Source organism: Podarcis vaucheri (genome assembly GCF_965113315.1).
Source record: "Podarcis vaucheri genome assembly, chromosome: 8".
In the NCBI taxonomy this organism is placed as follows: domain Eukaryota; kingdom Metazoa; phylum Chordata; class Lepidosauria; order Squamata; family Lacertidae; genus Podarcis; species Podarcis vaucheri.
The window spans coordinates 28,079,937-28,107,754 of NC_138766.1; the positions used below are offsets into that span (position 1 = coordinate 28,079,937).

The following is a 27,818-nucleotide window of genomic DNA, read 5'->3' on the forward strand; positions in this document are numbered from 1 at the left end:
ACGCACACGCGCGCACACAAATTATGCTTACCACCTAAAGGCTTGGCTTTATCATAGGTATCTGGCAATCTGAGAATGTTTATTGCATCTTTGATTTAACTAATGAGTAAACATAGCAATCAAAGAGAAAGGAGCCCAAACAACAGGGTTTCAGTTTCTGGTTGTGCCACACAGTGAGGTTATGTAGGCTAATCACATTGTCTGCCTGAATTTCCTCAAGCTGTTGCAACTTCAAACACACACACATGCCAAAAAGATCTGTGAGCCTGCAAAACGAGACATAAGTTCTATGGCAGGAGTGGGGAATATGTGGCATTCCAAATGGACCACAGTTCCCATCATCCCTGACCTATCAGCTTAGGGCTGATAGGAGTTGGAGTCCAACAATATCTGGAGGACACAGGGTCTCCACCACTCGTTGTGATTCACTTCAGTGTAAGAATCAAGGACACTATTTAAGAATCCAGAAAAAGTGGCCATTTTGCCCAAGTTTCAAACCAGGGGTTATACTATGGTTATACTATACTATTGGGGGGGGGGTTCCATTTTATTGTGAACACATCAGAAAACAGGTCATTGAACCTTGCTATGAGTCTTCTCCCATGTGTCCCATGAAACTAAACTAGCACTCCTAGTAAGCATACCGTACATAGCAGATTAGACATAATCTTATATGTGTGTATGCAATGCATTGCGTTCTTTACTATTAAATTTATACCTCATACTCCAAAGGAGCCCACAGGCAGCAATTTGTGGCACAATGTATTTCTGTTTCTGCCTTAATTCCCCCTGCGTATGAAGTTTGTTGGTTCTGTTCATGACCAAAATACTGCGCAAGCCGGTCGAAACCTTAAAAGCCTTTTCCTTTCGAACAGGTTGCTAGAAGAGCTGCTGAATATATTCAAGAGTAGCATGCAGCTGCAGCTCACCTGCTTTCAAGCTTCTTCTTCCACAATGGTGAAGACATAAGACAACTCTGAAATGTAATCGCGTTAGGAAAAGGAAACAGCATCAGTCCCGATAATTGCTTTTTCTTCTCTATGTGCTACTGTATTTTAGTTGCCGACAAGTAACTATGTTGGTCCATTTGTGTCTCTTGAATCCGAACTCCAGAGGTTAAAAAGATTTGCCAGCCTTTCATTGCCAGAAAGAATGCCTAACAGAAGCTTTTGTAGTTGGGGGTTTGTCTTGAAAATATGCCAATTGCAATTTTCTATATGGTAATTTCCACAGCACATGTGTTTGGCATGCCAATTATCCTATCAAACAATGAGAATTTTCCAGCTTCCCCGTGTTTCTAATTAACTACAGAAATGTGGTAAAATTCTCCAGTTTATTGACTTACCAGGTGACGACATGCAGATTGTGGTTGTCATCTGTATTCACCAACAGTCCTCTCGGTTTTACTTACCCCATTTGCCAGCTTTGTAATGATCTGTTTCAACCAGAGAACATGCTGCGACTTTTATGTCAGCAAATGATCAAACGGCTTTATTATCCAGGAGTTGGAAGACAAAGAATGTACTGAAATGTTGCTGTCTAATAAATATAAGCGTGTACTCGTGATTGAATGTGTGTTAAAGTTTGATGGCGGGAGTAAAACACACGCACACTCACATAGACACTTATTTTTCCGAAGTTAAAAATATGGACGAAACTCCAGAGGCTCAGTATGGAGGTTACGCATCTTCCACAAACTACAGCGTTGCTTTCAGGCCTGGATGATACCGAACCATTTGCCAGAACCCACCAGGTTGGGGAAGCTGCTAGCCTCTCCCTCACACTTAATTCATGAGCAGTGGTGGCTCTATAATGAGTTAGGGCGCTGGGCCCTTGCTTGGTTTCCCCAGTCAGTTACTAACCCCATTCTAGAGAGTTAGGCACCATTTTGCATGAGTCAGGCTTGCCAGGCAGCAGAGACCGTGGAGCTGAAACTGGATAGGAGAGCCAAGCAGTAAGGGTGTACCTAGTTTTTCACACATGGCTTCTCCATTTTTGGCTCTCGCTTTTTTGTTAAATAAACCACAACACAGTGTAATATGCCATGTTGTTGTTCATCTGAGATTGTATTTACCTAATTTCAAGACCTTCTAAGCCAGGCATAGGCAAACTCGGCCTTCCAGGTGTTTTGGGACTACAACTCCCATCATCCCTAGCTAACAGGACCAGTGGTCAGGGATGATGGGAATTGTAGTCTCAGAACATCTAGAGGGCTGAGTTTGCCTGTGCCTGATTCTAAGCAGTAGGTGATTGTTACCGTATTGGCCCGAATGTAAGCCGCACCCACAAATAAGCCAGTGGCTCAGGGGAGGCTTGGGAGCCAGGGTTGGGCCGGGCGCCATTGTCCCGCACCCCCAACGGCCCTCGTGTTGTAGTGTCATGCATATAAGCCACAACTTAACTTTTCACAGTAGGAATGGGGGGAGGGGAGTGCAGCTTATTTTCAGGCCAATACAGTATGTAAAATCATGAAATTCAAAGAAGGTGTTGTGGCGCTCACACAGGGTCCCCGGACGTTTCACCATCTATTGATCCCTGTGCCACCACTTTATTTCTCGCTGCCACCACCCAGGCCCTACCTGGTACAATACTGAGCCCAGTCAGGGTTAAATTGGAACATAAACTTCTGTTAATTTATTGCAGTTTAACAAGCGTGTGGTTTCATAAACGGTATCGGTCAATTACAATCATGGGGGGCCTATCCAGACCTATAACTTCTGCTACCTGCTCTCACTCACTAAACCACCTCTCAGATATTTACTTGTCTTCCTAGCCCCTAACTGTTCCTGACTCAGCTTATTTCGCTACACAAACTCAACCTACCCACGGACTCTATCCCAATTCACTCACACTCCAACCAACCACCCAACTCCCAATGACCTTTCCCCTTACACCCCTCCCAGAGCTGGTTTTTATAGTCCCTCTGACTCCACCCTCCGGGTTCTGATTGGGTAACCTGTTTAACTATTTCACCTCCAGCACTCTCCTATGTTACCATCACAGGTGTACTTTCTTTTCCCCATGACTGTACCTTGCATTTCTGCCCACCATCCAGAATGAGAAATGGAGAAGGCAACTGCTTCCTCTTCTCTCCCATTACCTACACCACCCCTGGCATAGAGTTCTGCAGGTGTGTCAGGGGAACAAAGGGCTTTGGATCTGGTGGATCGTGTCCCTAACACATCCAGTCCTCCCCTCCCCGGCCCCAGAACAGTCCTCTCCAGGAAGGTAAGTGTCATCCCACAAGCAGAGCTCCCTCTCTGGCGTAAGAGCAGCAGCACTTGCACTACTTCCTGAAGTGCTTCCGCTGGCTGCCTGGGTTGGAGAGGCTCATAACTTGAAGCCAAGAAAATCCCCAACACCTCTTCCCCACAGTGATAGTTTATTGGCAACAGTTATATTGTAGGATAAGGGTGCCCTACATGCAGATTCACAACAACAAAAGCCTGTCGGTTACTGGCATCCTTGTTGATGGGAAATAACATAACAGTGCACCCGAAAGACTGAAAAGAACTCTAATTTTACTCATCTTTTTGAATGCTATGATTCACAGTCCTGGAAAAGGTCCTTGAGATCATTAAGTCCATCTTCTGCCCTAAAACAGGATCCTGCACACACGACTCCTGTATTAAGCATGATTGCTCTCATCCTGCCATCTCACAACATGGATTTTCTCCTAGTTTTATTAACATTAGAGATGATTAAACGCATGTTAGGTCAGATTCATGCTGTAAGTGAAGTCCTGAATGTTAGGTGCTAGAAAGTGACAGAATCATTCAATCCTTTTCTGTGGATTTGTTTGATTGTGTCCTGCAAACAAAACTTATAAATAGGTCACACATTCCTTTTATGTGCTTTTAACAGTAAGACCAGAAATAGAGCTGCCTCTATTAGTCTTTTCTTATCCCAATCCTAAAATGTAGCTATCTAATTCCTCCTCTATTCCCAAATTTCAAAGGCAAGTTATGAGAGAGTGATAGTTTCTGGAGTACTTTAGAGTCAGCCATTTTTTTAAAAAGGGCTAATAATGGATTTGTTGCTGACAAACTTGTATGTCAGGGCAGCGCTTGAAAAGTTCATTTTTAAAAGGAACTTGTTCCAAGTTCAGTGCATCCAAAGAAGAACTAATTCCCGCTCATTTTTGTCCATTTACAAAACAAACAAGTTTGTTCAGTTCAAGTTCAACCTTTTGGCAAAAGATTTTCAACGTTCCAAATACAACAAGCAGTCTTGTAGGAGTATAAAATATACTTAAGACAAAGAAAACACCAAAACTCACAGGGAAAAGTGAGTTTATTTTTCCTCACAATTGTTATATTTTAGCTTCAAGGCCCAAATACAGATCAAAAGCATAACAAGCACCCGTAAGAGAGTGAAGTTGAAAATGAATTAGAAATCGTTCTGCCCCCAAGTGATTTTAATTCAAGTTCTGTTCACCTGGCAATTGTGGAACCTACTTTCAGGGGTAGTTTTGAAGTTTTTCAATGGATCCAGTGAACCTTGTTAAACTGAACTCAAGTCATTCCATGCACTGGTCAGGGGTGGGGAACGTGTAGCCCTCCAGATGTTGGCTCCTATAATTCTTGACCATTGACCATGCTGGTTGAGGCTGATAGGAGCTGGAGTTCAACAACATCTGGAGGGCCATAGTTTCCCCATCCCTGATATATATCAAGATGTGCACCAACACAAATCATAAAATACTACAAATGTTTTAATTGGTTCAGAAGAATGTAATTAATTCACAAAATACATGCTGTACACGTATCAGCAAGAATGTAGTCAGTTCTTTAATTACTGCATATTTTCGCTCCATGAGGTGCACCTGACCATAAGGCGCACCTAGTTTTTTGAGGGGGAATTCAAGGAAAAAAATCTTCTTTAAAGGGAGCGCTGAGCAGAGCCTGTATGCGTCCCAGGCTCTGCTCAGCGCTCCCTTTCATGAGCCGCGTGGAGTGGGGGGGGCATTTCCCACCTGCCTCCCCCCTGCATTCGCTCCATAAGACGCACACACATTTCCCCTTACTTTTTAGGAGGGAAAAAGTGTGTCTTATGGAGTGAAAAATACGGTATACTTTGTTCAACAACAAGGAAGTCCTATAACAGATCCAGTTTCATAATAAGACATCAATTTTTTGTGAGCTTACAAACCTCTGTTCTCTGTACTGACCCTGCTTTAGTTATCATGGTACACCTTTGGTCTGGTGGGCTTTGAACTGATCCATCATAGTAGTTCTTAGGCAGGCCGAGAAATTTGATTCATGGAAGATGTGGCTATCAATGCCTACTGGTTCTGATGACTATATTCTACTTCTAGTTCCTGCGTAATAAAATGGGAGAGGATTTGTGGTCTTTATAATTTTTGCTTAGGCAACTGGTTGGCCACTATAGAAAACACAATGCTGGGTTGAATAGCCCTCTAATTTTCATCTTCCATTATATTTTCATCTTCTATTTCTACTTCATTGAATTCTGGGAATTATCATTTTCTGGGACCTCAGCACTTTGTCTAAACTGGAATATTTGTGATAACGTGGCTTAGTCTCTGATGATAAACTAAGTTTAGAACCCTTCTGGAGTTTACGTGAAGCATATTTTTAAAAAGGTTAAGAAGGTCACTTGCCTTTTACCTGAACTCCTACAAAAACAAGCAAGAGTTGCAGAATGACTCCTTAGGGTTCTCCCCCTTTGTGGGGGAGAAGGTGTGTTCAGCAGCCAATTGTGAACACAAAAATCCTAGTTTAGGCCAATAATAATGGGGAGTGATCACAAAGAGGCTGGATTGTAGGCAGTTAGAGACATGAACTCTGTACTTCTCTGGCTCTCAAACAGCTGGCTTATAGGAATATTAATCATATTTTGCTGTGTGTTTTCAGTGTGGGCTTTTACATTAAAGCAAACCACGTGACACATTGCATGAGGGGATATTTAGAAAAATGTCATTCTTGATCTGGCAATCTATGCAAGAGCATATGTGGTTTAAAAAAATTAATAACACAGCAGGAGGTGTCTTCAGGCACATCTGGAGCAATATTGATGGGGAGACTTTGCATCAGTTTTTGTGCGTTGCATTATCAATATGTAATGTGAGAAAGGTTAAGGAGTCCAAAACCTAATAAAATGCTCCTCAACCCTGTGAAAGGTCCTTGCTGTGTGATTTGTAAACTCTTGTAACATTTAGCCATTAGATGATTAAGTGGATTGTCCCTAGTAGCCCTCAAGAATTTGCAGATAAGAAGCATTCTCAGAGCATTTCTATGAAACCTAGACCAGAATTAAAAGGAGTCATTCCAGGAAACTGGGCTTTTTGTTTTGTTTTTAAGTCATAAACACTTCCAGTACATTTGACAGACATATTTAAAGCAGGAAGGTTCACGTCCCATTTGACAAGATTATTGAAGCCGTGCAGTGCTGAAACGCTGACAGTGAATGTTATTTCCCAGTTAACTGGATGGTGTGCCTGATTATTGACTTGTCCATCAGCCAAGCCCTTCACACGTGAAGGGAACCCAAAAGCTACGTGCCCCTTTTCCAGCACTTGATGGCCAAGAGATCTAGGCTGTGTTTCACATAAAGCAGGTATACTCTACCCACATGAAGTACGATGGGTGGGGAACATTTTACAGCTCTGAGGGCCACAACGCCTCATGGGGGAACTTCCAACAGACTCATGGCAGATGTGTCTCCAATCATTGTATGATAGAGTACATTTCAGGTTCACAAAAGCCAGCGGTTTCTACATGCCACTGTCATGGACGGGTTGGACACAGAGGAATGATGGGAACAACCAGTTGGGGAACACCTAAGGGAAGAAAGTTCTGAACCCAGGTATTGGTGGTGGGATGAATGGTCAGAGGGAGAAGCCTGGGAGGAGGAGGTGTCGGAAGCTGAGGAGGTAACAGGATTTAGTGAGTAGGGAGAGTCTGGCAGATGTCCAGAAGCAGGAGGGGAGGCAGAGATGAATCAGGCTGGTGAAGAAGCCAGGGTGTCTCCCCTCCTACTGCGACAAGCTCTCCTCCTGCCTGGTCTCCCAAGACATGAAGAGGTATGAAGATAGAGGAGGAGAGACAAGTGCATCAGCACATTCTCCGATTGCTTGGGAAGGATCCAGGAGAGGAGGCTTAGGCAGCCGCAGGAAGGCGGGAGCCTTTAGTCTCCACAACTGCCTCATAGGGGCAAGATTTACCAAGAAAAGATGTTGGCTCCTTGGGCCTGCACTCCTGAGCAGACCTTGTTTCTTCTAATAAAGAGTTAACTTCATTTACTCAGTGTGATTTATTGCAGGCCCACTCCTGACTTCCACACATTCATCTGTCTTCCTCAGAGTTCAAGGATGCAAGCCAGTCAGGCAAAAGCACTCAAGGAGGGTATGGAGGAGCACCACTGAGGGGTGTAGCTTAAGGAGAGGCCTGGAGGCCAGGTAGGGAGACTTCAAACGTCACATTTGCCCCCAGACTGGAGGTTCCTCATTCCTGGTGTGTGCACTGTGAGGGCTAACCTTGTTCTAAGCCCCATATCCCAAGGTATACACATACTGAAGATTCTTGCAGAAGTCCAGTTTCCTTTGGGTTCTTGAAAGACCACAGTCTTCCTTTGATAACCAGATTTCCCACTGCGGACTCACAGTAACATGGCAGTATGGTCTATCTAACTAAGTTGCTTGCTGCTTATCACTCAGGTTTCCTACTATAAAGCCTTCGCCACAATTGTGTACCAAAGCTTTGAGGAAATCTAGGTCTTGGTTTTGAGCAGTGCTTTTTTTCTAGAAAAATAGGTGCAGGAACTCACCATAAAGTTATTCCAGTAAGTGCCTCACTTTTTAGCAACTAAAAAAAGAGGGGCCAGTACTGCATATCCTTGAGTACACCCTGGAGAAAAAGAAAACTAGTTTTGAGACTTAAAAACCTGTTTCTGAAATAAGAGAAAGGAAAGTGGCTGTGGGTTCTCCCAGGGGGGAAGAGAAGAGGATTTGGTGAGAAGAGATATTTCAGTGGTTTGGTGGATGATTAACTTTTGATCTCTGCTCTCTTATAAAAGGGAAACCCTTCTCCCATGAATGTACTGTTTTCATGAACCAAGTCGCTTAATTTTGACCAGCGAACAGATGCTGTTCTTGTAGCAGTAATGGTATCATTGCATAATTTGGGTGCAAATAACCATTGTACGTCAACAGATTCTCCCTATATTGCATGGTTGGTTTATAGCTGGCTTATGCAATCTGCAGAAGGCAGTAGTCATGCCTGCCCTAGACTATATAATTTCTGACTGCAGGTATTTTTATTATTTATTTATTTATTTATTTATTTAATTGACAACTATTTCATTAAAAACAACAAAAATACATAAAACCATACTATAAAAACAAGTTAAAAACTGACATCAATTAACCATTGTGGAAAGATGTATTCTTAATTGACTGCATTAAAAAAAACACACGCATATTCAGTGGGCATTGAAAAAGTCAAAGCAGAAGGCACCTGCTGGATCTGTTAGCAGAGTATTCTACAGCCAGTGACACTAAAGGCTCGATTCCTTGTTGTCGTCAGTCAGTAGAGCATGTGACTCTTAATCTCAAGGTTGTGGGTTTGAGCTCCACATTGGAAGCTATAGCACCACAGTACCAATACAGCCCAGTTTAGGGTGCTTCCTGGAGCATCTCCCAGGAGTTTCCGGGTTTGGGTGGGGAGTTCAGGTGGGCCTGGACTCAAGAATCTGTTGTGACAATCCGTGCAAAGTTGGGTGTCTGCGTACAGAGACATGAGGAATAACGAAACTCAGACAAACCTAGCAAATGAATGACCTTTTATCTACAGTGGAAAAATTAACATCCTCTGTCAAGGACCACAGAACTTGAGTAACGGGGTAGTCAGACCTGTGTCATCTAATACATTGTTGGCTTAAGCTGTTGCTTCAGCCGGTGACTTGCAAGTTGTATTTGATATTTTATTTCACCTCCTGTTGGCGCCCATTTCCAGGAGACAATACGTTGGTTTCATTTATCGGTTGTTTCACGATGCTTACTTTTCCCTGAGTCTAGAAACTGAGAACATCAGTTCAGTCCTAGTTGGGCAAACTCCCATGTCCTAAGACTGTGAGAAGAAATCTCCTGCAGCCTTTCCTCTCTATTAGCCTATGAAATTGGGTGTAGAGAACATGGTGAGCTCAGCTAGACTTGCGAGGGGAGTCAACCTTTGTTACATGCTCACCTAAAATGTCACATTTTGAAATGTCACCCCTTTCCCTGTAGTTTCGTGGCATCCTAATGGCCAGGTAGTGCAGCTCTCTGGGTGAAAGGCCAGGACTATCCACATAGTGGCTGCCTACACAGACAATTCAGACCACAGGCAGAGAGCAAGTTTTTGTAGGAGATTCCTGTGCAGCAGATGACTAAAGCAAGAGAGCCAAGCCATACTCTGGAGCAGGAAGAAAGAAAAATAGGCACTGAGCAAAAGTATTTCATTCATTTCACTTGTGATTTGTGTACCGCCTTTCTATATTGCTTTACACATGTCAGTTTACAGCAACAACAGTGGCGTAGCGTGGGGGGTGCAGGGGGGGCGGCCGCACCGGGCGCAACATCTGGAGGTTAGGGGGTGCAAATCCACGGGTTAGGGGGCGCAAATTACTTGCCTTGCCCCGGGTGCTGACAACCCACGCTACGCCACTGAGCAACAAAATACACAACGAAGGACCCACATACAAAATGTAACTTTAGAATGAATGACTTATAAATCCAACAAAGTAATATTCAATAATCTATTGGTATATAATAGTACACAATGAAATTAACTCTCAAAACATCAGCAAGTAATAATTAAACTCACTCTTAACACTTACAGTCAATATCTACTAAACTATGATCAATCAGAATAACTGCAAGTCACAATGCATAAAATACCAAAATACACACAAAACCATGTAAAAGGATCAAACTGAGAAAGAAAGAGACACAACTTAGGAAATTATTATTTTTTTAAAAGCCCTGAAATGGGTTCATGTTTTTTGATCCTTTTGCAGGACTGAATTTTCAAAAGATGAGAGTTGGGCTAAGATCTGGGAGGATCTAGTCCCCAGCCAACCATGAAGATCCCTGAGTTAGCTGGGGCCACTCACTGTCTCTCAGCCTATAAATGAAATAAATAAAACAACAATGAGGCTTAGCCAAATTCATGGAGGATAAAGCTCACAGTGGCTACTGGGATGGACTTTGGATACTGCGGTGAGTGGAGCAAGAGACCCTTCATTGCAGAGTCATGGGTTTGAGCCTCGCTTTGGGCAAAAGATTCCTGAATTGCAGGGAGTTGGACTCATGATCCCTTCCAACTCTACAATTCTGTGATTTTTAACTCTATGATAATCTTGCTGATTATATGCTTGCCCGAGAAGCAGAGGCAACATGCCAGAGGATGCCATTTGCTGGCCAAGAGCAGGAGTGCTTTTGGCCTTGTGTCCTCCATGTGGGCTTCCCAAGATAACTAGGCAGGCCCGTGGTCTGAGCTTTGCTACTCAGTTCAATGAGAATTAATTGTACTTTTACAGGTACTCTAGATTCTTCATCAGCAATTAATTTAGCTGTTGATAGAAATTGCATCCCATCTCTTGCCCTCGAGGCATTTTACAATAAAAAAAGACAATTGTAAACAACCACCAGCCAGATTAAAAACCAAAACAGCTTAAATGACAAAACTGAAGCTACATCAGAAGGATCTAAAAAATTGCAAGGGGGGATGACAGGAAAGGTGTCACCTACCACCCCAAAGGTAACAAAGATGGCAGCAAGCAAATATGACTGGTTGTTGTTTTTATTATAAAAAAGGTAAAGGATCCCTGGGCAGTTAAGTCCAGTCAAAGGCAACTATGGGGTTGCAGCGCTCATCTCACTGTCAGACCAAGGGAGCCGGTGTTTCTCCACAGACAGCTTTCAGGGTCATGTGGCCAGCATGACTAAACCACTTCTGGCACAACTGTGAAGGAAACCAGAGCGCACGGAAACACCGTTTACCTTCCTGCCTCAGCAGTACCTATTTATCTACTTGCACTGGCATGCTTTCGAACTGCTAGGTTGGCAGGAGCTGGGACAGAGCAACAGGAGCTCACCCCATCATGGGGATTCGAACTGACGACCTTCCGATCAGCAAGCCCAAGAGGCTCTGTGGTTTAGACCACAGCGCCACCCACGTCCCTGTGACTGAATAGAGAGCCCCATAAATTGCTTAGGAATTTTTAAAATATATGAAGTGGTTTATTAATGTTTTTATTTAAGAAGTCAATAATTCAGATTCCACCACAGAAACAGTCCTCTCTCCAGTAGTTACCCACCTGACCTTAAAAAAAGCAGGGGAGCATGATGGGCAGGTTCCTGTAGAGAGAACGTAGTCTGTGCTATCTAATTACCTTGTAAGAGAACATTATCCTGACATTTGCCCCCTCTTTTCCTCCCCCCCTTTTCCTTTTTGCTGTTGACTTCCTTTTGCACGCCATGAAATGTTGTCTGCAGCAAAATTATCGTGGGAATACCCCCCAGAAGCCACCAGGGCTTTCGCTGTGAGAAACATCACTGCAAAGTCTGTCACCAAAGTCACCATAGCTGGCAATCTATTCCACAAACAAATATCTATTCATATATTGAGGTTGAAATCCTGTACCCATTTACATGGGAGTAAGCTCCATTGAGGGATGCGGGTGGTGCTGTGGGTTAAATCACAGAGCCTAGGGCTTGCTGAACACAAGGTCGGCAGTTTGAATCCCTGCGATGGGGTGAGGTCCCTGCTCCTGCCCACCTAGCAGTTTGAAAGCACATCAAAGTGTAAGTAGATAAATAGGTACCGCTCCGGTGGGAAGGTAAATGGCGTTTCCGTTCACTGCTCTGGTTTGCCAGAAGCGGCTAAGTCATGCTGGCCACATGACCCATAAGCTGTACGCCAGCTCCCTTGGCCAATAAAGCAAGATGAGCACCGCAACCCCAGAGTCGTCCACGACTGGACCTAACGGTCAGGGGTCCCTTTACCTTTAAGCTCCATTGAACTGAATAGGAGTAAGAGATTAGGAATAACAGAGAAAAAGACAGAGTGGAGGGTAGCTAATAAAGAACATGAGATCTCTGGTCCTCGCTTTCTTTATAATAGCATGAATAATACTAATTAGACACAGAGATAAGATGCTCTCAGACTTTCGTATCATTTTATGTCGCATTAGACATGTATAGGTTCTCTGGAAGTGACGTAATTCATTTGCTCATTTATTACAGAGAATCCTGGTGACGTCACTGCCAAAGCACTGAGTTCAATAGTTTAAGTACATCTGGTGAGCAAAAATAAAATCGTTCACCTTCTGCTAAAATAATAATAATTTATTATTTTTGTGCCGGCCATCTGACTGGGTTGCCCCAGCCCCTTTGGGCAGCCCCCAACAGAATCTTAAAAACACCAAACATTAAAAACCTCCCAAAAAAGGGATGCCTTCAGGTAATAATGATAATAATGATAATGATATTTATACCCCACCCATCTGGCCACGTTTTCCCAGCTACTCTGGGCGGCTTCCAACAAAATATTAAAAATACAATAAAACATCAAACATTAAAAACTTCCCTAAATAGGGTTGCCTTCAGATGTCTTCTAAAACTCAGATAGTTGTTTATTTCCTGGAAACCTGATGGGAGGGCGTTCCACAGGGCAGCCGCAACTACCGAAATGGAGAGGCATTTCTAATATTCTCAAAATTCAAAATGGCATCCGAAAGGCTAAGTAGTTGGGAGTACTTGCAAACAATGTACTAACTTGGCTTCTACACCTTGTACATAGGGGTGGCTATTCTTCCTGACAGATGCTTCTTCTCCAATGCATGTTTCCTTTGCCTGTGGATTGGGGCTAATACCGATAAATAAATATTTAAAGGGGGCCTCAAAAGTTATTTTGATACATGGGGTGGGGTAATTTCTCAACGGGGCCATCCTGTACGTGAAGCGGACTGAGGCAGCCGCCTCAAGAGCAGAGGCATAGTGTGGAGGGCCAGGGAGGCATGATCCTGCGCGCAAATTTCCAAGAGAGTGTAACTAGGCACTCCCAGGACAGGCTCCTACACTGAAGCTGGAGCTGCAGGGAGGCAAGCTGTATCTGGCCCGGGCCTTAGGGACTGGGGCAGCAGTGGCACTTCCTTCTCCTCATGGCCAGTGAAGGGAAGGGAGTGGGAGGGCAGCAGCAGCACCCGCCAAGGATGGAGGAAGGAAGAGGAAGGTGGAAAAACACTGCCGGAGCTATTTAATTAATTTTATAATGAAATATTTTAGATTGTGTGATTATTTGACTGATTATTTGATTGTTGTTAGCCGCCCTGAGCCCGGCTTTGGCTGGGGAGGGCGGGATATAAATAAATAAAATTTATTATTATTATTATTATTATTATGTGCATTGCCTGAAGCACCTTGCCGGAAGGACAGGAGGGCAAGGCGACACTGCGGCACACCTGGCTTCACATTTCTCTGGCTTATCTCTGCTTCCAGGTCAGGGCTAGTTTTCAAGGAGAGACTCCCTTGATTAAATGTGGGCCCGTGAAAGGACTGACCACTGCCCAGTCCACCAGAGGGGAGCAACACTTGCTCCATCCCGGAAGCCAGCAACCCATGCTACACCACTCCCCGGGAAGCAGAATCCAAGGGAAGTAGTGGCGGTTGCTTCTGGGTTCCCCAAGAGCCCTGCGAGATCTCTTAGAGGCCTCTCACATCCTTCCCAAGGCCCCGGAAAGTGGGGCGTTCTACCTTGCTCACTGGGGTCTCAGGAAGCTTGTGCGAGGCCTCTGGGTGTGTCCACAAGACGTTGTTGTGGGGCTCTTGCAAGATCTTGCCAGAAGCCACTGGCCAACCCTCTCAGGCAGAGAGACAGGACAATTCCACTCCTGTCACTCAAATGTCACTCTCTTCGTTTGTTTTCATTTTCGTTTCGTCTTGATTCCTAAATCTCGATGCTTGGGTATCGATGGAAGTTTCGTTTGCAGAGGGAAGAAAAAGACTTGATTGCAACAGAAACATTATATCTGAGAGACAGCAAAAGCTATCTGAGGGGAAAGGTGCCACCAAATGAAAATGAACTGACAAGAGGGTTTTCCTTGACTGTAAACCCCCCCCCCCCACACACACACACTTCTGCTTTAAAAGACAAACTATCTATGGAGGTTTTGATGTGAAAAGAAGAAATCCACAGAAAATGCACCTCAACATGATTAAAATGTGTCTGGCACCTTAATTATATGTAGGCTTTCCTCATGTGCTGAAGATTCACTTCTTTACCTGGCCTTTGACACTAATTATATATATATATATATATATATATATATATATATATATATATATATGCACGCTAGCTGTGTTTCTCATTTGTTATCAATTGTTTTTAATGCTGTATGTTATTATTGCTGTAATCCTGCTTGGGACCGTCTGGTAAGGGTGAAGTGTGGAATGAGCAAGTTACACCAGAGTATCTTCAGCTGAGCTGGGATTGAGCCAGGAATCCTAAACTGCTCAAGCCAGCAGATCTTGCCATAGGAATGCCCCCTTAGTCTATATATATATATGCAGTGCTTTTTCCCAGGGGGTACTCAAGGGTACATAGTACCAGCACATCTTTTTGTTGTTGTTAAAAAGTGTGGCATTTACTGTAACAACTTCATGGTGAGTACTGGCACCTATTTTTTTAGGGGGAAAACTAACACTGTTTGTTTTGTGGTTGGTGTTTTTAAGAAAATGCTGAGGTCATTGGACCTATCAGGAATCTCTCTCTCTGGTGTTATGTTTGTTCGTTCGTCTGGAGTATCTGCTTTGCCTCCTCCCTTGGGAAAAAACCCTCTGTAGATGCCCATGTTTGTGGGTGGGGAATTGGGGATATGATCTTTCAGCCTTCCTCTTGTTGAAACTTGTGAAAGCCAAACCAGTAAGACTTTCTCTCTAGTTGATAAAAGACCATACGTTATGCTTTGGATTGGGTGAACTGCCTTCATTGTGACCTCAAAGGAAGATCAAGGCAACTACAGTGGTGCCTCGCAAGACGAAATTAATTCGTTCCGCAAGTTTTGACGTCTAGCGAATTTTTCGTTTTGCGATGCACGGTTTCCCATAGGAAACAAAGTCGTGAAACGTTTTCGTCTTGCGAAGCAAGCCCATAGGGAAATTCGTCTTGCGAGGCAAATCGAAAACAGAAAAACCTTTCGTCTAGCGAGTTTTTTGTCTTGCGAGGCATTCGTCTTGCGAGGTACCACTGTATTCCATTCACTCTGCAAATTATTTAGCAGCTCTGTAAAGGTAAAGGTAAAGGTAAAGGTGCCCCTGACCATTAGGTCCAGTCATGGATGACTCTGGGGTTGCGGTGCTCATCTCGCTCTATAGGCCAAGGGAGCTGGCGTACAGCTTCCGGGTCATGTGGCCAGCATGACTAAGCTGCTTCTGGCGAACCAGAGCAGCACACGGAAACACCGTTTACCTTCCTACCGGAGCAGTACCTATTTATCTACTTGCACTTTGACGTGCTTTTGAACTGCTAGGTTGGCAGGAGCAGAGACCGAGCAACGGGAGCTCACCCCGTCGCGGGGATTTGAACCGCCGACCTTCTGATTGGCAAGCTCAAGAGGCCCTGGTTTAGACCACATTGCCACCTGCATCCCTAGCAGCTCTGTAGGAACTGCTTAAAAATTATTTTGCACACCCCACCCCCAGTAGAACTGGATCCTATCATCTCTGTTCCCACACTTGTATAATCTGTGTTACAGCTAGACATACTGCATACTGTGATTTTTAGGTTTCTTTCAAATCCACAGGACTTTTAGTGGGTGGGGGGAATTGTGACCCATGATCAAGTTCTCAACGAAGCATGAAAAGGAGAAACATAAACTGATGCAAGGAGGAGGAGGAACTTAAATCTGGTTCCTTAGAGTTTATACTGGAAATGGGAAAACACTTAAGGAATAATGCCTTCCACATGGTGATAGCCACTATAATTAAGTTATTTTAAGTTCTCATCTTTGCCTTCTAAAACAAAGTGACAAGCTGTTGATGGCAAGGTATAGATAAACATCAGTTTCATTGCAGAAGTGGGTTTTTAATTTTTTTAAAAAAATGCTGCTGTTATCCTCACTGTTCTTATTGGTTTGACTTTTTCCTGTATGTTCTGCATAAGGAACACGTGCATTTTATAAATGAATAAGCTATGCAGCTTGAGAGTGGAGCCCTTTGCTTTTAACACAGCTCTCAGAGAAATCAATGAGATGAAGGAAAATTGAGCTGATTGGTTTCTCATTCAAAAAGGAAGTTGATATTTACCGTAGCTACAGGCCGCCGTCAATCTAACTAGTAATCTGTGGGCGGTGGTTTTCTTTTCCTGAAAGCTGTTTTACGAGGTGTTTCCCCACCTCCATGCCAGTGACAAATGCTGATGTAAACAGCATAGATCTGCTAATTTGAAAGGCCACTGAATCCTCTGTTCTTTCCATAAATCTGTCGAAACATAGGGGCTCATAACCTAAAGCCCCTGCAGGAGCTACAACATACCAGTCAAAGCTAAAAACTTCCAAGTTCCATATATTTCAATGGGAGAATTAAATACCTACTTAATACTCTCCCATTGAAATCAAACTTTGGCTGGACAGTGTCGGAGGTTTTCAGCAATAGACCCATCACAGATCGATTGGACACATCCCAGAATTGGATACAGTATTCCAGGTGTGGTCTGATCAAGGGAAGCAACACTATTCTTTCTTGGGTCAGACCACACCTGGAATACTGTGTCCAGTTCTTGGCACCACAATTTAGGAAGGATGTTGACAAGCTGGAATGTATGCAGAGGAGGGCAACTTAGGTGATCAAGGGTCTGGAAACCAAGCCTTATGAGGAACAGTTGAAGGAGATGGGTATGTTTAGCCTGGAAAAGAGGACACCCAGAGGAGATATGATAGCCACCTTCAGATATCTCAAAGGCTGTCACATGGAAGAGAGAGCAAAATTTTCTCCTGCTCTTGAGGGTAGGACTCAAACCAATGGCTTCAGGTTACAAGAAAGGAGATTCTGAATAAACATCAGGAAGAGCTTTCTGGCAGTAAAAGCTGTTCGACAGTGGAACGGTCTCCCTTGGGAGGTTGTGGACTCTCCTTCCTTGGAGGTTTCTCAGCAGAGGTCGGCTGGCCATCTGCCATGGATGCTTTAGCTGAGATCCCTGCATTGCAGGGGGTTGGACGAGATGAGCCTTTGGGTTCCTTCCAACTCTACAATTCTGTTTTATGCATGTTTTCTCAGAAGTAAGCCCGTTATCTTTAATGGAGCTTATCCCCAGGTAACTGTACATAGGTTTGAAGACTCCCAGTGCAATCCCATACGTTTACGACAAAGCCCTATTGAATTAGATGAGGCGGAGTCCAAGAGAAGTGTATATGATTGCTATGTGGTGGGAGTGTGTATATTAAACAATTTTGGAGTGACATTCAAGAGGAACTTTAAAAAACGCTTAAAATATCATGTAAAAAAACCAACAGAGGCATACCTCTTGGGAATTATATCGACTGACATTCCTGCCGCTAGGAAAAAAGTTTTCTTATATGCAACCGTTGCAGCAAAAATTATAGCAAAAAATGGGAAGGGAGAAAAAACTCCCTCAATAAGAGAATGGCAAATAAGATTTTGTGAATATATAGAATCAGCAAGACTTACAGCAGTGGTAAGGGGCCAATCAGACCAAAAACTGATAGGGGAGTGGACTTGGCGTGAAGGAATACATCAAAAAATATTGTTCTGGTATTAATATATCAATATGCAATGAATGAAACTTATAGAGTTAAAAAATTAAGAAGAAATGGGTATAAGATGAGATAGTAAAAAATAATATTGATAACACAGTGAAAAGAAGAAACAAAGGAAGCCACATATAGGTGGAGGGAAGTCAAAATTTATGTCTGTATGTTTAGTTTGTACGTTTATTTTCTTTTTTGTAATCTAAGTTGAGAGGTGTATGTATCTATGTATAATAAGTGTGTTTAGTGTTCTGGTTTGTGTTTGTAAGTATTGCATTTATCAATAAAAGTAAAAAGAAGAAAAAGAGAGAGATAAGTGTATATGATTGCATAAAACAATGGAATTTGCCACCACAATATATAGTAATGACCACCAACCTGGAGGGCTTTAAAATGGGTTTAGACTAATTCATGGAGGGTAAGGCTAGGCTATTAGCTGTGATGGTTGTGTAACTACCTCTAGTAGCAGAAGCAATATGCCTCTGAACCCCAGTTGCAAGTGGGAAGAATGATGCTTCATTCATACCCTTCATTCATGTCTTAGCTGGTCTCTGGGAGAATTGGATGCTAGATTAGATGGTCTTTCTGTCTTATCTAGCAGGAATCTACTTACGATCTTATGAGCTGCTAAAAGACTTGAGATAAGTTTTCAACAGCAGGAAGAAAGTAGACCTCAAGAGGATATAAGCAGAATTTGAACAGAAACAGGAAGTTGTTCAGAAGCCCCCACCCCCTTTTAGCCATTGATGTGTTTGAAAGCAACACTGGGAAAGAGACTAAAAATTCATCACTTTATTTTACAATATTACATTTCAAACAATGTCTCAAAAATCCAGCTTTCTTTTTTCCACTATTAATAGTACATTTATAGCTCTGTTCTACTACTAGCCAATACAGTGGTACCTCGGTTTACAAACTTAATCCATTCCGGAAGTCCGTTCTTAAAGCGGAACTGTTCTTAAACTGAGACGCGCTTTCCCTAATGAGGTCTCCCGCCACCAGTGCCCTTCCACTGTTCAGATTCCATTCTTAGACTGAGATAAAGTTCTCAGACCAAGACACTATTTCCGGTTTTGCAGAGTTTGTGAACCAAAATGTTCTTAAACAAGACTGTTCTTAAACCAAGGTACCACTGTATTCATAAACAACTTGATCCAGTAATTCTATCTGTTCTATTATAACCTTCCTCGGCTGCTCCTGCAGAAACTAGACAAAATAAAAGCTTGAAACTAAATACTCTGTGCACACCTGTGATCCCAAATACTTAAAAGGAAGTTTCGTTTAAGAGCTATGGAACTTGCTTAAAAAAGAAATGTGGTTTTAGAAATTGTAAACACTGCACCTCAAAACAATACAGAAGGCACGATCCAACAAAACCCAAATAATTTTGAGATTTAAGATTTCGCTTAAGGGCAAACTCAACATTACACAGAAAGGTCTGTTACATCACCCTGACCTCTTTTAATTGGCAAGCAACTTCAAATTGATGAGCAGAGTTTGAACCGAGGGTGGGTGAATGGAAACAGAGCTTCTCATCCCTTTTTTTGACATCACTTTTTCTGCTCACAATTCCTTCTCCCCAGTGGCTTTTCTCCCCAATGTGTTCCACATAGAAGCAGGGCACATATGTGGAACAGTGTGGGTAGGGCAGTTGGAAAAGGGTGGTTTTGCTTGAAAATAGTAAGCAGAAAATATATTCCTTGGCTCAAAACTGCAGTCTTCCAAAATTCATTTGTGTTTAAATACAAACGAATATTGCAGCCCATTGAAATAATACAGGTATCACTTTTCTGGATTCTGGGACACAGCTATTTGCATATATCATGTTTGCCAAAGCCATTTCCAACTGTGGTTTCCATACATTTCCCCCAAAAGGTATTGGCAATCCTAAAACAAATTGCTAACGTTGAGCTTCCTTCCAATGCTAAAAATACCCCATAAGATAAGACACTGCAAAAGCTCAGTTTGCATAAATGAATCAGTAGGAAAAAGCACTCCCTTCTGCCTTGGATATTCAAAACACAATTTGGTTCTTGGTAACCTTTGCAACTCCTTATAGTGATGACTAGGCTGTATACAGAAATATCTTGGAAATCAAAATTACTGTTCTTTCCTCCCATAGCTCAGGTCTGAGTTCTTATGCCTGTAAAAGTCATTTGAAAGATGTACTGGACAGCAAACTGAATGCTACTAGTTCAGTTGGCCATCTTTCCCATTCTTTTCTACTATGGGGGGGGGGGAATTTCACCTTTTTAAAAAGAACCCTCTTAAAAAACAGCAAGAGTGTCCATTCAGTTGAAAGTTGCTTCAGTTCCTTATCTGTAGGAGAAAACACGCACACACAAAATGCTCATGCTACGGAAACCTCTATGCCACCTTAGATAAAAGTGCTCGAATCCAGTCTGAAGTAGTTCGCAGCACGCACCAGCGTTTTCCATTTATATATACATTTATTCCATAGTTGCCACTGAAGTGCTTTCTGTACCACTTGGAAATATGTTCCATTCAAATCAATAGGACTGTCCTCCAAGTAATGAATTATGAACCAGTGTGCTATAAACATAGATCTCACACGGCTTTGTATGAGAAAAAGATGTAGTCATCAAGCCTTTGAAAACTAAACATAAGCTGCATTTCATAAGTGGAATTCATAAATAACATTTCTTTATACAGCTAACAAAATAAAGGGGAGGGGGCTGCAAGCAAAAAAAAAAGGTCTGTCACACATGAGAGAGAGAAAGAGAGAGAACGTGCTTGTTTGCTGAATGGATCAACACCACAAATGTATATGTCTGAAAAGAACCAAACATCTATGCAACGTCTATCAATTTTTCAAGCTGAATAAGATTAATAGTACAGTCATCATAGGCATGTTTACTCAGAAGTAAGTCCCGCAATGTCAATGGACCTTACTCTGTAGTAAGCATGATAAGGATTGCAGCCTAAATACATCATGAAAAAATGTGCCAGGTGATGGGACTAGCTATTTAGGAGAAGGAAATGGATATTATATCCCAAGGCATCATGCATCTTTAAGATGTATAAATTCGGGGGGTGGGGGGTTAGAACATGGGTCTTCTGCCAATTGTATAAAAATATACAATTTGTCCCTGATTAGAAATTCAAGTAGAACACATTTTTAATTTTAATACTTCAATGCAGGAAAAAACACACACCTACAAATAGTTTTTAAGGAAGGAAGGGATCTTGATGACTATTTCCTATGATTCATTAGAATATGCTGCTTTGATACTGACATGTCTGATCAAGCAAATAACCAATAACCTGAAATTTCAGTCCTTCCTTTACTTTTAAAATTAAAATAGTGATGGAAATAAAAACAACATGGAGGTAAGGGTGGGAAGTCAAAACATTAAGGAAAATGTGTGTTGAAGTTCATTTGTGTCTTTTTGTTTTGCATTTTTGAAATTCAATAAATTTTAATATTAAAAAAGGAAATCACTTGTGGTCACATAGTTACTTATGTAACCAGAGCACTTAACTCTGTCCTGAATGAGTGCCAATGTCTGTCAACATTATCACTCAGAAGAAATAATTCTGACAATAAAGTCAATTGTGAATCTGTCCAAAAACTGTTTTGAGTGCTTAGATGGCTCATATTAAACTATAGTGCGCTTGTGAGTTCACAATCGGTTTGTATATAGCTTTACACTGATTCATCTTAAATCCTGTGCAAACATATGTTTCACTCTTTGGTAATTGTTTTTTTAAAAATGCCTGAGGCTGCAGGTACTATTGGGAGCAGGTACTACTGAACTCTCAGTAGGCATGTATAGGATTGCACAGCAAATCCAGCAGTTATTGGAAAGAAGCTTTGACTGCTTACTAAGCATTAAATGAGCTTTATGAAAAGGACATATAATGGCATAAATAACATAGCATGATAATAAAACATTTATCCTAGGAATAATCCTGATGCAGAATGTGCTGCGCATGTCAATTTTTCAAAAGAGCGACAATATACATTTTTTAAAAACGTGAAAAAATGTCAGAAATTATAGTTCTTAAAAAAAACCCCACAACCATACACCTGTACACTGCAACTTTCTTTAAAGACTATATAGATGTTTTTGAAATAGTATACTTATAAAAATTACAGAATAATTCCATTTCGTTGAATAATGTGCTTTTGTGTACCCCCTTATATCTTAAGTAAGCTGCTGCTTCGGTCTAGGAATTCTTGCCCTGAGATATCTAATCAAATAAATAATTAAGAGTCTGAAATAAGTTCAAGTCATCTATAAGACACTGCCTCCCTTTAAGAACATGTAAACATAGGAAGTATTTTGTCAGTTTCCACCGCTAACCCCAGTGTTAGAATCTGAGGTACAGCAATCCAAAAAAAGGAGGAGAGCATGTGTCCATTGTAATATATTTTTAGGCTTGACCACAACCATTCTTTGAACTTAATTGTTGTTGTTGTTCTTTTCCCAGGGGAAATCCAAGCATTTACTTATAACATGTAGCTGTGAACCAACGATTCTTGCATTAGGCATAACATCCAACACGATGCTTCAAAGGCACCGATTTTCACATGCTTATTCTGGAACGGAGGAATGGTGGAGAGCTCGATGGTAGTCTTCTGAACTGGTGACTTGCTCTGGTATATCATAGCCTCTTAGAAAAGGTCCGGTGTTTTGCTGTGCAAAGTAGTATAGCTGCCTTGCAAACATGGGCTCAACCTTAACAGATAGAAAAGTTAATGGGACACATAGCCAGATGGTCTGATTCATTCATATTGAATATATATATTAATCATGACAAGTCAACAGAGTTCCTCATTAGAAAGCATTTCATTTGTGTTCTATCTAGTTTTATCAATTCCAATGGACTTGCTGAAGATACTGAAGTTTATCAGCACATGCTTCTTTACAGTAGCAATCATATACAGTGATACCTCAGGTTACATACGCTTCAGTGTCCTTACAGCTAACGCCTTTCATCCTCCTTTATTTAGGACTATTTAGCCTATAATTCACAAAGCTGTTAAGCCAGAACATCAGTGCACCAGTGTCCTAAATGGCTTAAATAGGTTGTGAATCAGGTTGTTAATTATAAACAATTGTATATTATAAACAATACTAAGAAACATTCAGCAGAAGAATTAGCTGTACAAGATCACATTATTTGACCAAGGTAATCTTGGAGAAATAAGATGGTCTATGTTTTGAGCTTCAGCGTAAGTTGTTTCGAAGTACACGTAATACCTGCAATTATCATATGACTTACAGTGGTACCTTGGGTTACAGACGCTTCAGGTTACAGACGCTTCAGGTTACAGACTCTGCTAACTCAGAAATAGTACCTCGGGTTAGGAACTTTGCTTCAAGATGAGAACAGAAATTGCACGGTGGCAGCAGCGGGAGGCCCCATTAGCTAAAGTGGTGCTTCAGGTTAAGAACAGTTTCAGGTTAAGTACGGACCTCCGGAACGAATTAAGTACGTAACCAGAGGTACCACTGTACACACTTACTAGGAACAAGACCCACAGAAATCAGCAGGACTTGTTTCTAAAAAAACAGGCATGGCGCTGTCCAGCATTCTACTACAGTTTCATGTACACAGAAGTCTATACACATGTACGAGTGCAGGCTTCAGAACATACCAGGTCTGAGATCCTTTATGTGCCTTGGACTAACATTGACCTGAAACATCTACTGCCTACCGTGAATGACGACAAAAATATTTTTTCCCTTGTTGAACATGGACTTTCTAAAAGTATGGAGCTCCTGCAGAGCCCTGGAGATAGCAAAAACTCCACACAGGCATACAAAGGTAGTGGTAGGGATGTTTGAAATGTTATTCCTCTTCACTATGTGAATTGCCTACTTGATCAGTTGCAATAAGAGCTAAATCTTCCTTACATGATCAACTTTGTTGCAGCGGAAATTGTAAAAGAGAGAGAGAGAGAGAGAGAGAGAGAGAGAGAGAGAGAAAAGACCCGCAACCAAACATAGGGTGGTATCTGCTTAAATCTATGAGTAAAATTATTTCTATCCACAATGGGATTTCCCCATTCCTTCCCCTGCACATGCCCTGCACCACCTCCAAATAAGCTCCAGAGAGAACAGATTTAGTGGGCAAAGGGGGGAGAATGGGGGGGGGAGTCCCGTTGTGCAGGCAGAAGTCAATCCACTCATGCAAGGAGTCACTCGGGGCTACGTTGACACACAGCTTTCAGGACAAAGTTGCAGTGGTACCTTAAGTTAAAAACTTAATTTGTTCTGGAAGTCCATTCTTAACCTGAAACTGTTCTTAACCTGAGGTACCACTTTAGCTAATGGGGCCTCCCGCTGCCGCCATGCCACCGCCATGCGATTTTTGTTCTCATCCTGAAGCAAAGTTCTTAACCCGAGAAACTATTTCTGGGCTAGCGGAGTCTGTAACCTGAAGCGTCTGTAACCTGAAGCATCTGTAACCTGAGGTACCACTGTAACTCATATGAGAATTGCAGGTATTACGTGTACTTCGAAACAACTTGCACTGAAGCTCAAAACATAGATTATCTTATTTCTCCAAGATTACCTTGGTCAAATAATGTGATCTTGTATAGCTAATTCTTCTGCTGAATGTTTCTTAGTATTGTTTATAATAGAATGCACAATTGATAACCTGACTCACAACCTATTTAAGCCATTTAGGACACCGGTGCACTGATGTTCCGTCTTAACAGCTTTGTGAATTATAGGCTAATAAAAGGTAAAGGGACCCCTGACCATTAGGTCCAGTTGCGGATGACTCTGGGGTTGCAGCGCTCATCTCGCTTTATTGGCCAAGGGAGCCGGCGTACAGCTTCCGGGTCATGTGGCCAGCATGACCAAACCACTTCTGGTGAACCAGAGCAGCGCACAGAAATGCCATTTACCTTCCCGTCAGAGTGGTACCTATTTATCTACTTGCACTTTGAGGTGCTTTTGAACTGTCAGGTTGGCAGGAGCTGGGACCGAGCAACGGGAGCTCACCCCGTTGCGGGGATTCGAACTGCTGACCTTCTGATCGGCAAGTCCTAGGCTCTGTCGTTTAACCCACAGCGCCACCCGCATCCCTATCCAATTATAGGCTAAATAGCCCTAAATAAAGGAGGATGAAAGGCGTTGGCTATAAGAACACAAAATGCAGGGAGCACGAGGTAAGTGGGAGGAGGGAATCACTATGGAAGTAAGGGGGCAAGATTTCCACTCATCCACTTTGCTCAAAGCATCATTTATTACAGCTTTGTAGAATGCTATAAAAACACCAACACGGCACAAACAATTGGTGGCAAGCCAAAAGCCCCCCCTTTATAGTTCATGTCTAGTTTATTTATTGAAACAAACTGTGACTTCCAATTTCAGACTATTTGAATTGTTGTAACGTTTAGCTTAAATCAGAAATGTAATCACAGATGTGAATCACTCAGAAACTGGTGTTGCATATTTCCAGGCGATTATTGTACTTTAGGAAGTTTCAGTTATACTGTGCTGCCTAGCTGTGAGAGTGGTGACTTACATTTCATTTCAATGCTCTTTTTCAACCTTATTTAAATATATTGGATTAACTTAATTCACTTTAAGCATTTACCTTACCCCCTTTAATATATTTGCATGACCCTAGTTTCAAGCAAAGCAAATCATTTATACTTACATGGGCTGTAATTTGTTTTCTTTGCCTTTGTGGATCTGGAAACTCTTCACCGAAACACAACACAATCTGGAATCTAGGCAATGGCCGCCCATGGTGGGCAAATACTTGTAGTTCTGGAAAGCCAACAGAAAATACTCAAGCTATTATGTAGGACTAAACTTCAGAGCTATGGCAGAAAAACAAATATCATGGAAAATCAGCCTATGTTACTGATCAAAAGATTCTGCAGCAATGAAGATGGCAAAAAACCTAACAAAATCTAGAATCCAAATCAGTACATATCTGCAACATCCTACCCAGCAATGTTAAAAATGGTAAACTTCTCCATCTTTCCGATCAGGTACATAAGCATAATAAAATTTCTCTCCATTTGGCAGAACGTTACTGTTTCCAGTTTACTGAGTGCTTCCAGGTATGCCATGGTTGTCTGTATTTACCCTCAAGCTGGGATAAACCAGAGCTAGCTGACTTTCAGAAAAGACCCCAGATTTTAGAGGAGAACCTCTAAAATATGTATGGAGAAGACACAAGTCTCCCACATGCCTTTAGCGGAGTTACAATTTATAATTTTTTCACTCAAAATGGTATCACTGGGGGTTTATGGGGATTTTATAATAAAGACTATTGGAATCCAAAAAGGAAAATCTATAAAATGGTGCTTCCATTTTGTTTTTTTAAAAAACAAACCACTAAATAATCTGCTTAAAATATTCCACTTTCAAATTTGCTGGAGATAAGAAATGTTTATTTCAGTCCAGATGTTTCTATATCCAGTCCACATATCACAGTCTCTAATTAAGCAGATGTGTTTATATTAGCCCATTTGATCTCACCAAAGTAAAACCTGAAGCTGCACAATGTTATTTTTATTGCAAAGCAGCCAGTGTTGTACATACTAAAAGTTATACATACTGTACAACTGTAAGTGTTAGCACCCTGGACACCAAAGACTAAAGGAGCATTTAAGAATGCAGATAAGATAAGGGGGGGGGAAACCTTCTGAAATATTACACCACTGACTAGCAGGCAAAAAAATGTGTGTGAGGAGCATTATTAGCCGACAGTAGGACAACTGGTGAGTTGACATTACATTTCTCAAGTGAAGGCTAATTAGAAATTTTTAGCAAATTAGGTAATATTTCAGCTCATGCTATGGTCAAATAGAGGGAATGTGCATCAAACTCCTTCTGAAACCCACTATGACAAACGAAGAAGCTTGCATCACACAACCTACAAGGATGCATTTATGACTGTAATATACATACCTGACAAAAACTGCTGAGTATCAAAAAGTTTGCATGTCTGCTCCCTTTCCAATTTGTTAGGCCTGTCGTTGCAAAATGCCAGAGGCCCATCCCAATAGATCCTGCTTTGGCAAAGTCTCTTAGCATAGAGTCCGTCAGGTGTCATCCAGAGTATTACTCCCCTTTCCAGGTGGCTTAAGGATTTTTCAGTTATTTTCCTCTGGTTGTGATCTTCTGGATAAGGGAAAAGAACTTGGTCCAGCCCGCTGACCTCATAACTTTGGCCATGAGATATTCTGCACCCCTCAGGACTTGAAGTAGTGACTTCTTTCACAAGAGTTTCGTGGTAATATAGACAGATGTGCAATCGGCAATCTGAAAGCATATTTGTGCAAAATTGTTGTTAACCGTTGGACACCAGACAATGGCATGTCATGTAACGTCTACGAGGAAGCTATGAAGCATTGAGGTTGAGTTGCACATAGCATCTCGGAGATGTGGCTTCAGACCACTTTTCAGTGGCAGACTTTGAACCTGAGAATGCATATACAATTTTAAATACACTTGCTAGGAAATTAAGCACAGTGAGACTTAAACATGTGTAAGATTGTGCCACACAGCAGATTAGCTGGGGAAATGCTGGTTGTGAGGATATTGGCATAGTGATTCCTATGATTCACTGAGTTGAGCTATGACTTGTTGGCCAAGTCAAAAGGCAGGCTACTTGATAACTGATAGGTAGCTGTTCCATGGGGGGGTTTTTTGGTGGTGGAGCATTGGAACAAGTAATAAATATGGCTGCTGTGCTGTAGGTACGGGCAGCAAGAGCTACAGTTAGTGAAATCAGCCACCCTTACACCAAGATAACACATCTACAAACACGCCACTAAAAATAACTTTGTGCAAATGCTTAAGTGGTACGGAATTCTTGTCAACATGTACATTAATGGGAATTGACTAGTAGTTGTGCATGAACATCAGTCATAATGTACACTCACATGACAGCATGGAGAAAGTTTACCAAACAATTAACAGGGAATGTTACAGCCGAAGGTATGAGTCGTTGCCAAATGATTTGGGGGGAAATTAACTGATCAGTTGTACTTTAATGCCTGGTTGATGTGCAACACCTCCACATATGTTTCACTGATCGCCTGGGTAATC

At 42.0% G+C, this 27,818-nt stretch overlaps 2 protein-coding genes across 5 annotated transcripts in view; one reads left to right on the forward strand and one right to left on the reverse strand.

Annotated features, from left to right (window-relative positions):
- Window positions 1-1,566, forward strand: part of EXOC2 (exocyst complex component 2) — an 86,695-nt gene extending 85,129 nt beyond the window's left edge. For both annotated transcript variants that reach the window (XM_082234272.1, XM_082234273.1), the window contains exon 28: window positions 876-1,566. In XM_082234272.1, coding sequence (XP_082090398.1) covers window positions 876-969 — 94 coding nt within the window. In that variant the 3' untranslated portion in view covers window positions 970-1,566. The remainder of the gene's footprint in view (window positions 1-875) is intronic.
- Window positions 1,567-18,543: 16,977 nt separating this feature from the next.
- IRF4 (interferon regulatory factor 4) overlaps window positions 18,544-27,818 on the reverse strand; it is a 28,635-nt gene continuing 19,360 nt past the window's right edge. For all 3 annotated transcript variants that reach the window (XM_082234520.1, XM_082234518.1, XM_082234519.1), the window contains 3 exons: window positions 26,676-27,029; window positions 25,411-25,523; window positions 18,544-22,469 (listed from right to left, as the gene is read on the reverse strand). In XM_082234520.1, the coding sequence (XP_082090646.1) occupies window positions 22,326-22,469; window positions 25,411-25,523; window positions 26,676-27,029 (611 nt within the window). In that variant the 3' untranslated portion in view covers window positions 18,544-22,325. The remainder of the gene's footprint in view (window positions 22,470-25,410; window positions 25,524-26,675; window positions 27,030-27,818) is intronic.